General features: G+C 46.9%; 1 protein-coding gene across 1 annotated transcript in view; it reads right to left on the reverse strand.

Annotated features, from left to right (window-relative positions):
• The window catches only part of CNGA3 (cyclic nucleotide gated channel subunit alpha 3), a 32,045-nt gene that overhangs the window by 13,996 nt on the left and 5,362 nt on the right, over nt 1-12,687 (reverse strand). Inside the window, exons 2-4 of the mRNA XM_049651395.1 lie at nt 7,663-7,776; nt 5,248-5,427; nt 871-879 (exon numbers count right to left, since the gene is read on the reverse strand). Coding sequence (XP_049507352.1) covers nt 871-879; nt 5,248-5,427; nt 7,663-7,776 — 303 coding nt within the window. The remainder of the gene's footprint in view (nt 1-870; nt 880-5,247; nt 5,428-7,662; nt 7,777-12,687) is intronic.

Below are 12,687 nucleotides of genomic sequence, written 5' to 3' on the forward strand. Positions count from 1 at the left end.
TTCATGGATGAATTGGGATACAAAGGCACTTAAAAATATATATGTAATTTATGTGTAATATATAAACATATCATATATATGTAATTATGTGTAGCTGTAATAATAAAATAATTATTATATACAACATATAATAATTCTAATATATACCAGTATATATTATATATTTCCATATATAATATGTTCTGTCTATATACATATATATACTCAATATATATGGAAAACCTTGGAGGGATATTTCCCAACATGTTAAGAGGGGTTATCTCTGATAATGGGATTCTACTGTTAAAATGAAGTATATTTTTTGAGGGTGTATGCTCATTGGTGCTTTTCTGTGTTTTCCAAGTTTTCGACAGTTAGTACATGAATAAACTGAATAAAAATAAAAAAATATTAAACTTGCTAAATGAGAAGATTAAGGACAGTCACTCATCCTCTTTCCTCTTGAATCTATAATGAAGTGTCCTTTGAAAGGTTTTCTGCCACTGAAGTCTTAATGTCAAGGCACCAGCAGAGGGCGCTGCCCACAAGCTTATCATGCATGCTCAGACCAGCTGTGAGTTTAATTACATCAGGCCACAATTTGTGGACGGGCTGGGGGAGGTTACCAACCTGCTGTGGGCCCATGAAAGACTCACCACCATCCAACTGCATCCCCCAATCCACCCAGCACTGCCCCGAAAGACCTATACAGAGCTGCAAACGATGCCTGTTGGGCTGGGAACAGTTTGCTCTGGGAGACAGAAAAATTATTCAAGGACCCATGGGACTAAGTTAAAATGCCAGAAACATGGTGGAAAAATGGGGAAGGGTGTCCATCAGAATTGTTTCTGTAACTCTGTGCCCAGATTGTCACATTTTGGGAGAGTCCACAATTTTTTCCTTCGGTCCTTGGCCTGCAGTGTGGACCCATGATTTGAACCCATCTGAAAAGATTTATAAGAGCCTGATGCAACCAACACCATCCGCCCCCATCCTCGCCCACATTCCAGCCCCAGAACAGAGGAGCCTAGAGACCTACAGGACCTCTGTCCGTGGTTTCCAGTGCCCTGAGCCTGTCTCTGACTGTGGGACTCAACATGGGGGTTTCAAGGGTATTTAATATCAAGTTTGGCTTTAGATCAAGCACATATCACAATAGCTACTATTTTGCAAATTAAATAATTTCATTTATCTTGATTGCTGGCATTTGGGTCTCTGGATTTGATATCCACATTTCTGCAGACAAAATGCAACTAAGTTTAATGGAGGGAAATGGGAAAATCTTCTATCCAACGAACAAAAGGAAATAGGAAAAAGCCTTGGCACATTTCTCCTCAGTTGGAAGGCAGGTAATTTGGATTTCTTGCTGATATTGATGGTTTTTTCCCTAAGTTCCAACTGAGACTCCCTCCTGTGCCTGCCCCCGGGGTATTCCATAAAGAAGTCTGGCGAATGGTGCACACCCACATGTGTATGATCACACACATGCAACACTTCCTCCCTGGGCTCTTGAGTGGCACTTGCCAGAATCACACATCAAACTGATCTGCCAGCTCAGTGTCTGGTGATAAAAAGTAATTACAGCAGGGTCACCATTTCAAGAGGCTATTCTCTGGAAATACAGTATTTAAATCCCCTCTTCCCATTGTCCTAATTACTCCCTCCAAATTGGCCTGAATTAGCCTTATGACAAGGGCATTTCACTGGCACCCTGGAGCTTGGGGTTGTCGAATGGAAAATGCATTCTCATCATGAAGGAGAATATCCACTGCTCTGTAAAGGAACTCTGAGTTTGCACCCTCAAATACACAAGCGATAGAGGATGTCAAAGCTTAAACCATGTATGCATTATAGATGAGAAAAATGAGGGTTGCTCAAAGAAGTCATACAGACCAGGTCCCTTCCCCATTTGTCCATGGGGATGGAATTTCAGAGAAAGGAACAAGATTCTAGAATGATCTAGTGGTGTTCTAGAAGTGTGGGAAGCGAAAGGATTTCAGCAGGGAGGTGAAGCTGAGACATCTATGGGGAGGTAGGTGGCCAGTGGGACCAGGGAGGGTGAGGGGGCTCTGCTGGGGAGCAGAGGTACTCACTCCTCTGAGTTGTTGCACATGTTGGTGTTGTTTCTGGCCAGCGGCCAGCCACTGCTGGAAAGTAAAGAGAACGCGGCATGGGAATCTGAACTCAGTTCCAACTACTGGGGACCATTCGCTCCAGGTGGTTAGGCTGGCACCTCCCCACACCCTGTCCCCCGGGCCTTTTCACACACCTCTCATGACCTGGGGTGTTGTTATTGTCAGGACAAACATTTTTTGACTGGTTAGCTCTAGGGGGAAGAGAAGATGAACATTTGGCTCAACTGAGGCTTCTGAATAAATGAGAGTTAACTATGCACATCCCACCCAGAATCCTGGCCTCAAGTTCCACCCCATTTCATTCGGTTTAACAGTGTGCCAGGAGCTTTGAGGGACGCAGACATGAACCCTATGTGGTTCACTGCTCCACTCAGGTGGAGCGAGTCAAGCACCTTCAGCAGCAGAATGGACACATTTGGCAGCAGCAGCAGCAACTTGCCCCCCTCATCTGCACAGGCAGGGGCTCTCAAAAGGGGCGCTCCCTCAAAAACCCAATCACAGCAGCTACTTCCGGCTTGCAGGGCAAAAAACAGACCATGAGCAGAACTGTCCCAGTTCTGCATCTATCCTGCTCTTGGCCCTTGTCCCCACATTTATCTTAAAACTTCAGGGTTTGCCACCCCAGATTTATGTGAGAATCTGCTAGAGAGTGGAGGCTGGTTTTGCATCCAGCTACACGTTTATTTAAAGCTGAATCACACGGTCCTTTGTGGCGTTCTGTAGGAAAAGCTATTATCTCAGAGTGCTCAATTGCCAATAGACGTTTTTGACACAGCTAGTTTAAGGAAGCCAGCATGGCCTCACAGAGCTGGTGGGTGGCTTGCCTGTCTGCTGTCACCGCAGACACCTCATAGAAGACCTCCAGGACCAAGGCCAGTGGCCTGTGATCCTCTTGCCTGACTCTCAGAGCACCTCTTCTCTTCTGTGATGATGAACATCCAGCCAAATGCCATCCTGGTACTTCTGCTCACCACTGCTCAAGTCTCCCTCTCACCATCCATTACGTGGCTCTAACTATTTGTTTTGGGATTGGTTCTGATCACCAGACCCACCCCCCTCCCCTGCCAAGCAATTTCCCAATTCCTATGAAGTTAGGAAAGATGCAGTGGCCTGTGTTTACCACATCTCTGTGTCTGGGATGTCATAAGGCCAAACCATTAGAATAACCAAGACCTGTCTCTGCATACACTTTGCTTTGCCAATGGGATTTGCCTGGAAAATCCAAAGTCTTCCTCCCCCAGGAAGCCTCTCTGATTGATCCGCCACTAGCCTGCATGAGCCTGCCCACTCTGAACCCTCAGGCAAGTGACCAGGCATCTGTGGTACAGTCGGGACCTGGCCCTGTTGGGATCCTAGCCCAGCTCTTTGCTCATCTGGTCACATTGGGAAATGGACAAAGAGGCTTATGTTCATCTTCATTAGGCTAAGGTTGTAGATAGGATAATTTGATCAAGTTAACAAAAGAAGTCTTTGCTTGTCCACAAGGAACTGAACCACTCTGGCTGGCTCAGTAGCAAACCTCTCTCCCCACATCCTCCTCCCCCATCTTCTCTTCTCCCTTATCTGCCATCCATCCTTTCTTTATGGCTCAGCAGTGAACAGCATGCTGGCCTTGCAGTCATGGAGCTGTCTCTCAGTCTAGGATGCCTGGCCCTGGGAACCTGTGATGGCCCTGCACACATCCCCATTCCCACCAGCACCCAGGCCCTAGGTGGTCCTTCCCCAAGCCCAGAAACCCCAAGGGTTTGTGGTCTAAGCCCAGGTGAAAACGTGAGCCAGCCAATTATCACACCTTTCCCAGCAGGGAGACTAAACATAGCTCCCCTAGAGTGGTTGCTAGCAAGAAATTTCCTTGAACTCTCATATTTTATCTTAAATATGCTTGCACATTTTGCAATCTACTGCATAATCTATAATAAACCTATAACACGTATATACAAACATGGAAGCAAAATGGAAGTACCAGGAAGATCCATTTTGCTTCCTCTGAGGCCTCATGACCTTCACTCCCTAGGGGCCCTTGGATGCCCATTTGAGAGACTCACACCTGAGCCCTTTTTCTCGTTCAACAAAAAAACACACAGGATTTTTTCCAACAATTATATAGGGACCATTTGGTCTGCAATAACCAGGCTTGTTTTCACCTTTACATCTTATAAATCTTGCCATTATCTACAGAATTCAGCCCCCTTTTTCAGAAAGCAGATTCTGAGCAAGAGGCTTCCTGTTTGAGAAGCTCAGAGGCGGTCAACCTCCCCCTCCATGTCTTACCTCTCCTTCCCTCCAACAGCCCAGAGGGTCCTGAAGAGACTTCTGCTACTAGCCACACTCAATTCAACCTGTGGTGGCCCAGTGGTCTCCCTACTGGTCACAGGCTGGGGAGACTTCCCAAGAACAAGAGAGGAGGTGAGGCAGCAGCTCTGAGTGTAGGGTGTGGGATTGGGGGATATAAGTCAGCACCTGCAGATTTCTTTCACTATGTCTACACCAGACAGCACCAGCCACAGCCCCCAATCAGGCAGTGGGCCATGCAAGAAGATGCTCAGAGCCCTTGTTCTGCAGACCTCTCTCCTACCGAAAAGTAAACATTCTCCCCATCCCCTATTCTACCCCACCTACACTCCCCAACCCCATGGTTCTTATCCTGATCTGGGGTATGATGGCTCCTCTTGAAAATTCTGACCAACCTTCAGACCTCCCTCCCAGAAGATTACATGTAAAATTGTGGGTACCATTTAGGTAATCTCAAAGCTATGGTATTAAAGCCCCTGGCTTTTAGTAAAGTGGGTCACAGTGCAATCTGGGATGAGGGCCCTTTGATGGAGAGAGATCAAGTGAGACTAGCATCCCCAGATGTGTTTCTGAGAGCACCAATTCTAGGGGGCACTGGTGGGTACTCTGTGCAGGGTCAAATGAGGGTGGAGATTCTGGTTAAAGGATTTCCTCTCCTGCAATCCTTCTTTGACTCGGGGCAGCCACTGTTAGAGCATGCAGTATTCCTCCACAACAGACACCTTCTTCAAGGTACAGGTCATGAGGCTGGTGCTCCGGGCCACCCACACAGTGGCTCTAAGCTGCAGGAGCAAACCAATGCTTCACCTGGTGCCAGTGGCCCATCCTCTTGGTTCCTTACCTTCTCCCTCTGTCTGGTGGCTCCTGGCTGCCCACATTTGACTGGGCATTGCTTTCTTGGCTGGATACCTCCTTGAGCTCATCTCCACGGAAACGCTCCAGGAAGGAGTCAGGTCTCTGGTCCTCGTGGTGTAAGTGCCCGGTGGCCCATGCTCGCAGTGAGATGATCAGGCGAGACAACCTGGAAGGACATGGACAGGCAGCTAGTGCAGGGAGGAAGGAGATGGAAAGCTTTCTTTTCCAGGGCTGGGGCAGAAGCAGAGATGACTGGCAGGATCCTAGGCTTAGATGTGCACCTCCACTCTGTCAGGGCCTTATTCCCTGGTCCTATACCACCTGCAGTCTGGGACCCAGCTTTCCAGATAAGGGACATTGTCTTCATTATGGCTTTGTCCTTTTAACACGAGGACTCTGCCAAAGACATGATCCTTCAAATGGGGAATTAGCAGCTTTTCTGCTTACATTGCCTTTGTAGAGCTCTTTATGACTGGTAGGCACCGGAATAGAAAAAATACAATTTGCAAATGGTGATAAAATTTAGAATAAGGTTTAAGGGAACAGGCACCCAGATACAACTTAGATTCTTTTCCTAACCCTTGTCTCATTGTTTGCTATACAAATTCTTGTTTCCTCCCAGTCTTGTGCACAAGTTTCCTTGCAGCTTTCCCTGACCCTTCTCCTGGAACCAGACCCTGCTAGGCCCTCAAGTGCCTGAGACCAGCTAGCCTATGTCTCCAGAGCCTGTCTTAGCTCCAGCTTTCCGTAAGAAGGCTTCCTTCAGCCCTGCCTCCTGCCTTCCCTGTCTCCTCCAGAGGGGAATGGGAAGACAGCCTGAACCCTCTTTCTTGGCATCTGGTTTCCTTGACTTGGCACCTACAGTGCATGCCACTGTTCCCAACAAAATCAGTTCTGAGGAACCTAGAACCACATCATGAGTTGTCATATGCCTTCACCCTAATAACACACTTCGGAGCTTTGCCTAAGAAGAGTAAGTTAAAGCAAGAAAACATTCCACGTCAAAGATGTTTACAGCTGCTGCAGACATATGTTGAGGTGCCTGCCCAGCCCAGCCTCTCTCCTCTGGACACTCTTCCCACCCCCCATCCTCCCTGTGCTGAGGGGCTGGAACCAAGATCATACCCCCTTCTCCAGCTCAGCCAACAGGCTCAGGAATGAACAAGTGACCCACAGAGAGTCACCCAAGCCTCTGAATTAAAAGCCACTCCAGGATGGGGTTGGGTGTTTCAACACAAGATTGTATAGCAAAGGCCATTTCCAGCCTGTGCCTACTGATGTGTGAACAGAGAAAGCCTGAAACAGAGGAGACATGCAGGAAAAAAAAATCACAACGATCATGACACTCCAGGAGAAAATGAAAGGGAGAGGGCAGGTGCCTCCCCTGCTCCCGTCTCATGAGCCCCATTTGGTTCCCTTTCCACCGGACGGTCTGTCTGAGCTTGCACCAGCCTCCTGCCTCGGCCCTACCCCAGGTCTTTCGATTTGAACTGGTTTGAAGGTGTCTTCTTCCTTGCAATCAATGAGCCTTAAGACCACATTGTATTGGTAAGACAAAAACACTGGAAATCATGTAAATGCCCAGCTACAAGGGGCTGGTGAAAGAAACATTCCTCCCAGTGAAAAATATGAAGAATAACTAGACAAATTAACTTTTGCAATAATCTTAGCCAAAACTGTAGAACACGTGATTATATAAAACTCTGGCATTGGTAGAAAAACAAATTTAGTGGAAGGAAACAATGAGCTCCGCATTTGTTGAGCACCTGTCGGGAGTCAGTGCTTGGCTCCCGCGCAGCCCTCCCACTGTTTGATGTGTTTCCAGATGAGACCTGGAAAGGTGAAATGACTTCTTTAAGGTGGCACAGCTCTTGATGCTCAAGTGCAGATGTCATCAGCTCGGAGGCTGGATAATCTTCCCCATCCTTTTGCAAGATGCATGCTACGAAGTCTGGACACACACCTGTGAGGACCTGCCAGAGGCTATTTCGGATGGTGCCACTGGTACCACCTGCACGCCACTGAAGTCCACCAGCGGTCTCCTGTGGCTGGCTGGTCTTTTTTCTCAATTGTTTTTGGAACCCTTCCTGGTTGGCTTTTTCTAAATTCTTCCAGAATTGAGCAAGTGCCTCAATATCACTTTATATGAAAGCAATTTCAGATAACAGCAGTTTTTCTTAGATTTTTCTGAGCTCAGAACACTTGACCTGAGAGGAAATTACTCGGTGATAGATTTCTGACAGCTTTTCTCCTGCCCCTTTCTTCTCCAAATCTTCAACGCTGCCTCCACCCCCCCCCCCCCCCCCCCCCCCCCCCCGCCGGTTTCTTCCTAACACTCATCTCCCTTCCTCCTGCCTCAGTCTCCCCCTTCCCAAGGTGAGTGCTGAGCCTGGTGGGTTACCTGGAGGGCCCCTGGCTGGTGTAGGAGTTTCGCCTGGATTCAGCCAGTCGTCTGGTCTCCATGGCGATCTCCTGCTGCAGTTCTGATGAAGTCTCCTCGCAAGGCGAGTGGACCCTAGGAAATCAAATATGCAGCAGGCTAAATTGATTTCAAGCTCATCGCCTCCTGGACACACTCAGGGATGAGATGGCCAGATGCCCTGCTTAATGAGGAAAGCTGCGGACCCCAGTCTTCACTCTGTCAGTCTGTGCTCCAGCAGGATCTCGCAGATCCTGGCTTTTAGGATGAATATGGCTTTTCCTTATTGTTGCATTATATGCTAATTAACTTGGATGTAAATTAAAAAATAAATTAATTAATTTTTAAAAAAGAAGAAATGACAAACAACAACGACAAAAACAAAGCAAACAAACAAACAAAAAACAAAAAAATCATGGCCTTTCCTTTACCAAACTACCAGGGAAGGTAGTTTGCCTAGCCACTGCCCATGGACTGGGAGAAGGGGGCAGGCCGGCAGCACCCGGTCCTCATCAGAGCACTGGCAGGGGAGGGGGAGGCGGGTCCCAGTGCCCAGCATCCACACCCACAGCAGCTGTTTCTACACAATGATTCCAGAACAAGAATTCAGTTTCAAACACATCTCTGCATACTGAAATCCTATCTGCTAAGGCTGGACTGTGTGGACACCACAGCCACACCACCTGGGCAGTTATTTGTGTGCTTGCTCGGCAGCTTTCCTAGGAATCCATTCGGTATTTGGTTAAGAGGAGCGTCCTGGAATATTGTACGGAATTGGCCTAATTCCCCAAGTGCATTTGTTCAGTGCTTTCATGTGAAAATTCAGTCCCACTGTGCCCTTTTGTCAAAGCCTAACCTCTGTCCCCTGCAGTGCAGAGGTAATTGGGCCAGAGACTCACCTGTGCAATTCAGGATGAAAAGCATGAGTACATAGAGGACACGTGCCCACGACTCAAGATGAGCACCATTCACATCAGCAGAGGCTTGGGGTTTGTTTAACTGCGTGGAATAAGACCAGTGTGTTTGGGCATATTTTTCTTTCATTCCCTGTCTTTTAAAAGCTCCGAGGGCTGAAGTTTGATCAGCCTGATTAAAAGCCAGCCAGGCGTTGGCCCCTAGGGATTTGCACTTCATTCGGAGTCTTGAAGAGCCCAAGCAGGACAAATTAATTCCATCACGTGACCTATTCCAACCTAATCAGCCTTCTTAACAAGGTGGCAACACAGTTGAGGAAGTAAGCAATAATTAATGTCAGGAAAAGGCTCTATCTCTCCCTGGTGAGTGATTAGAAGGGAGAGTCCTGAATCCCAGCCACTGATCTGCTGACTCCTCTTTGTACAACATCCCTGCCGTCTCTAGCAGCAGGGTGCTCACTACTGTCCCATGCCCCATCTGGGCCATCTTTGTAGAAGGTTCTTCCCTCCCTCAGTTTCCGCAGACCAAGGCTACCTTTTTTCTGCTGGAACCACACAGTCAGGCCACTTCATCTTCCACATGACCACCTCCAATGATGGGGCAGCTGTCACACTGTGCCACATCTGTTTTTCCAGGCTAGAACCCCCAGCTCACCCAGCCATGTCTCCCCAGGTTCAAGGCTCTTCCCCATAATGGTCACGCTCCTGTGAGCAGGTTCCCCGCATTCCTGCCCAACTGGGCAAGGACACTGAGAACACTGCTGTTACTGGACCCCACGCCAGACATCTTTGTAAGTTTGTGAGTTCATGTGCTTTTAGTGTCCCCATTATCAACTACCATCAGCCAAAGCCGGTAGTCCTGTAACACGGGCTGCTGCTAAGCCAGAAGGCCCTATCTTGTGCATATACAATTGATCTGTGGGAAGTAAGTATTGGATCTTTCCATTGATCTGAGTCACCTGATATTTTGGGACCCATGATATGCAGTGGCACCATACTGGCCTTTTCTCCCAAACTCCATCACTTTCACACGCAATACACAAACTATATGCCCTTTATTGACTGCTTACTCTATGTCAGACATAGATCTTATCAACTAATTCACATAATCACCGTATAAGAGAGAAAACCGAGGTTCAGAGAACTTAAGTGACTTCCCCAAGATCATATGGCCAGTGGCAAAGCTGATTTGAATGGCATTCCATCCCATGTCAAAGCCTGCTCTAATCCACTCCATGAAGCTGCTGTCTATATTTTCATATACAGCACTGATTAAAGAAAAAGCTTAATAGGACATGGCTGAGGACTGAGCCCTGTGGCATGCTGCTAGAGACATGGCTCTGATCCACTTGGCTACACTATGTGGGGGTGGCTCTTTATTTTCAAACCATCTAATTGAATTCTCCCTCTACACCTTTAAAAGACCACTCACATTTCGTCCTGATATGTATGAGACACCCTGTCAGAGGCCCTGCCAAGTGGCAAAGCTCAGATTTGAACGTCGGTCCAGAAAGCTCTGATCCCCTTGCCCTTCTAATAATCTGTATACGACGAAGGTAGAATGTGCATTCCAAGGCACCCAGGTCAGTTACTGGTGTAGGGAGCAGTGACAGAAGTGAGTCCATATCTCAAGTCCCTGGATCCTGGCAGCTGGCACATGGTGAGGTTAGGGAGGCAGCAGCCCACAGCTGAGCAGGTGTGCTTGGAAGATCTGGAGGCAATCCCAAGGGTGAAGGTGTTCTGTCCCTACCAGCAGATCCTCAGGGAGCTCTGGGCACCAAGAAGTCAGCCTAGCATTTCTGCCTAGTCTGCTTTCTGTTAATTATATGAGGGCACATCCTGAGAATAGATTTATTTTTGCATTAGCAGCAAAGGAATCAGTGACATCAGAGCTGGTGAGGATGTGAGGAGGGCAAAACCTGACCCTGGATTCCAAAGCAGTCCTGCTACTGGCAGCAGTGAGGGCTCCTATGTGAGGGCTAGGATCTAGGACACCCACTCGAAGGGCAGGAGGCAGAATGGGGAGCCGGGAGCCCTGGATTCAAATCCCTACCTTAACACCTCTTAGCTAGGTGTTCTGTGGGCTGGTCACTTACCCTCCCTAAAGTTCCCTAGTCTTCAAAAAGGAACTAAGGAAAAATTGGTGATTTTTTTTTTTTTATCAACTTAAGTATTGTTCCAACAGCCAAATCCAGAAAGGCACATTTAGCTGTGAAGAATAGGGAAAGTTTTCTGTGAAGTCAATTCAAAGCACCTAAAGGGCCTTTTCTTCTTGCTGCATCTCCCCACTTGTTTTTTTGTTATTTTTTGTGTGAGTCTATTTTATTTTATGAAAAAAAAATTTTTAAATATACGTTGTTATCAAATTGGTTTATATACAACACCCAGTGCTCATCCCAAAAAGTGCCCTCCTCAATGCCCAGCACCCATTTTCCCTGTGCCTCTGCCCCACATCTACTCCCAGTTCTCTGTATTTAAGAGTCTCTTGTGGTTTGCCTCCTTTCCACTCTGTTTGTAACTATTTTTTCCCCTTCCAGTCCTCCATGGTCTTCTGTTAAGTTTCTCAAGATCTACATAGGAGTGAAAACATGATATCTGTCCTTCTCTGACTGACTTATTTCACTCAGGATAATACCTTCCAGTTTCATCCACGTTGCTGCAAATGGCCAGATTTCATTCTTTCTCATTGCCAAGTAGTATTCCATTGTACATATAAACCACCTCTTTGTTATCCATGCCAGTTGATGGACATTTAGGCTCTTACCGTAATTTGGCTATTGTTGAAAGTGCTGCTATAAACATTGGGATACAAGAGCCCCTACGCATCAGCACTCCTGTATCCCTTGGGTAAATTCCTAGTAGTGCTATTGCTGGGTTGTAGGGTAGTTCTATTTTTAATTTTTTGAGGAACATCCACACTGTTTTCCAGAGTGGCTGCACCAGTTCACATTCCCACCAACAGTGCCAGAGGTTTCCTGTTTCTCCACATCCTTGCCAGCATCTGTAGTTTCCTGACTTGGAGTCCCCACTTGTTTTTTGATGCTTAAAATTCTATGATGTCTTCTAGCTCCAGAGTCTCTACCCTTGTTAAATGCCTGGGGCTATTTATTTTATTTTATTTTTTGATTATATGAAATTTATTGCCAAATTAGTTTCCATACAACACCCAGTGCTCATCCCAAAAGATGCCCTCTTCAATGCCCATCACCTACCCTCCCCTCCCTCCCACCCCCCATCAACCTTCAGTTTGTTCTCAGTTTTTAAGACTCTCTTATGCTTTGGCTCTCTCTCCCACTCTAACCTCTTTTTTTTTCCTTCCCCTCCCCCATGGGTTTCTGTTAAGTTTCTCAGGATCCACATAAGAGTGAAAACATATGGTATCTGTCTTTTCCTGTATGGCTTATTTCACTTAGCATAACACTCTCCAGTTCCATCCATGTTGCTACAAAGGGCCATATTTCATTCTTTCTCATTGCCATTTAGTACTCCATTGTGTATATAAGCCACAATTTCTTTATCCATTCATCAGTTGATGGACATTTAGGCTCTTTCCATAATTTGGCTATTGTTGAGAGTGCTGCTATAAACATTGGGGTACAAGTGCCCCTATGCATCAGTACTCCTGTATCCCTTGGGTAAATTCCTAGCAGTGCTACTGCTGGGTCATAGGGTAGGTCTATTTTTAATTTTTTGAGGAACCTCCACACTGTTTTCCAGAGCGGCTGCACCAGTTTGCATTCCCACCAACAGTGCAAGAGGGTTCCCGTTTCTCCACATCCTCTTGCCTGGGGCTATTTAAATAGTAAACCTGATTAGTTATTCCTCAGAGAAACCGATTTTACCAAGCAGATGGAAGAAGAGATGGAAAGAGAAGAGAACCAAAGTTTGAGGTGACATTTTGAGTCCCGTGGACACACAGTTACTGAAAAAAGGGAGCCACCAATGCAAAAAATGAGGATCCAGAACCGCCCAGAGAAATACAGAGGCAAGAGAGACTGAGAGTCAGGAGCTGTCCTGCCAGGAGCTTGAGGACAGGCCTGGGGCAAGGACTTGACAGGGACTCATCTGTAAACAAACAATCAGGTCAGGCCAG

Source organism: Panthera uncia (assembly GCF_023721935.1).
Source record: "Panthera uncia isolate 11264 chromosome A3 unlocalized genomic scaffold, Puncia_PCG_1.0 HiC_scaffold_11, whole genome shotgun sequence".
In the NCBI taxonomy this organism is placed as follows: domain Eukaryota; kingdom Metazoa; phylum Chordata; class Mammalia; order Carnivora; family Felidae; genus Panthera; species Panthera uncia.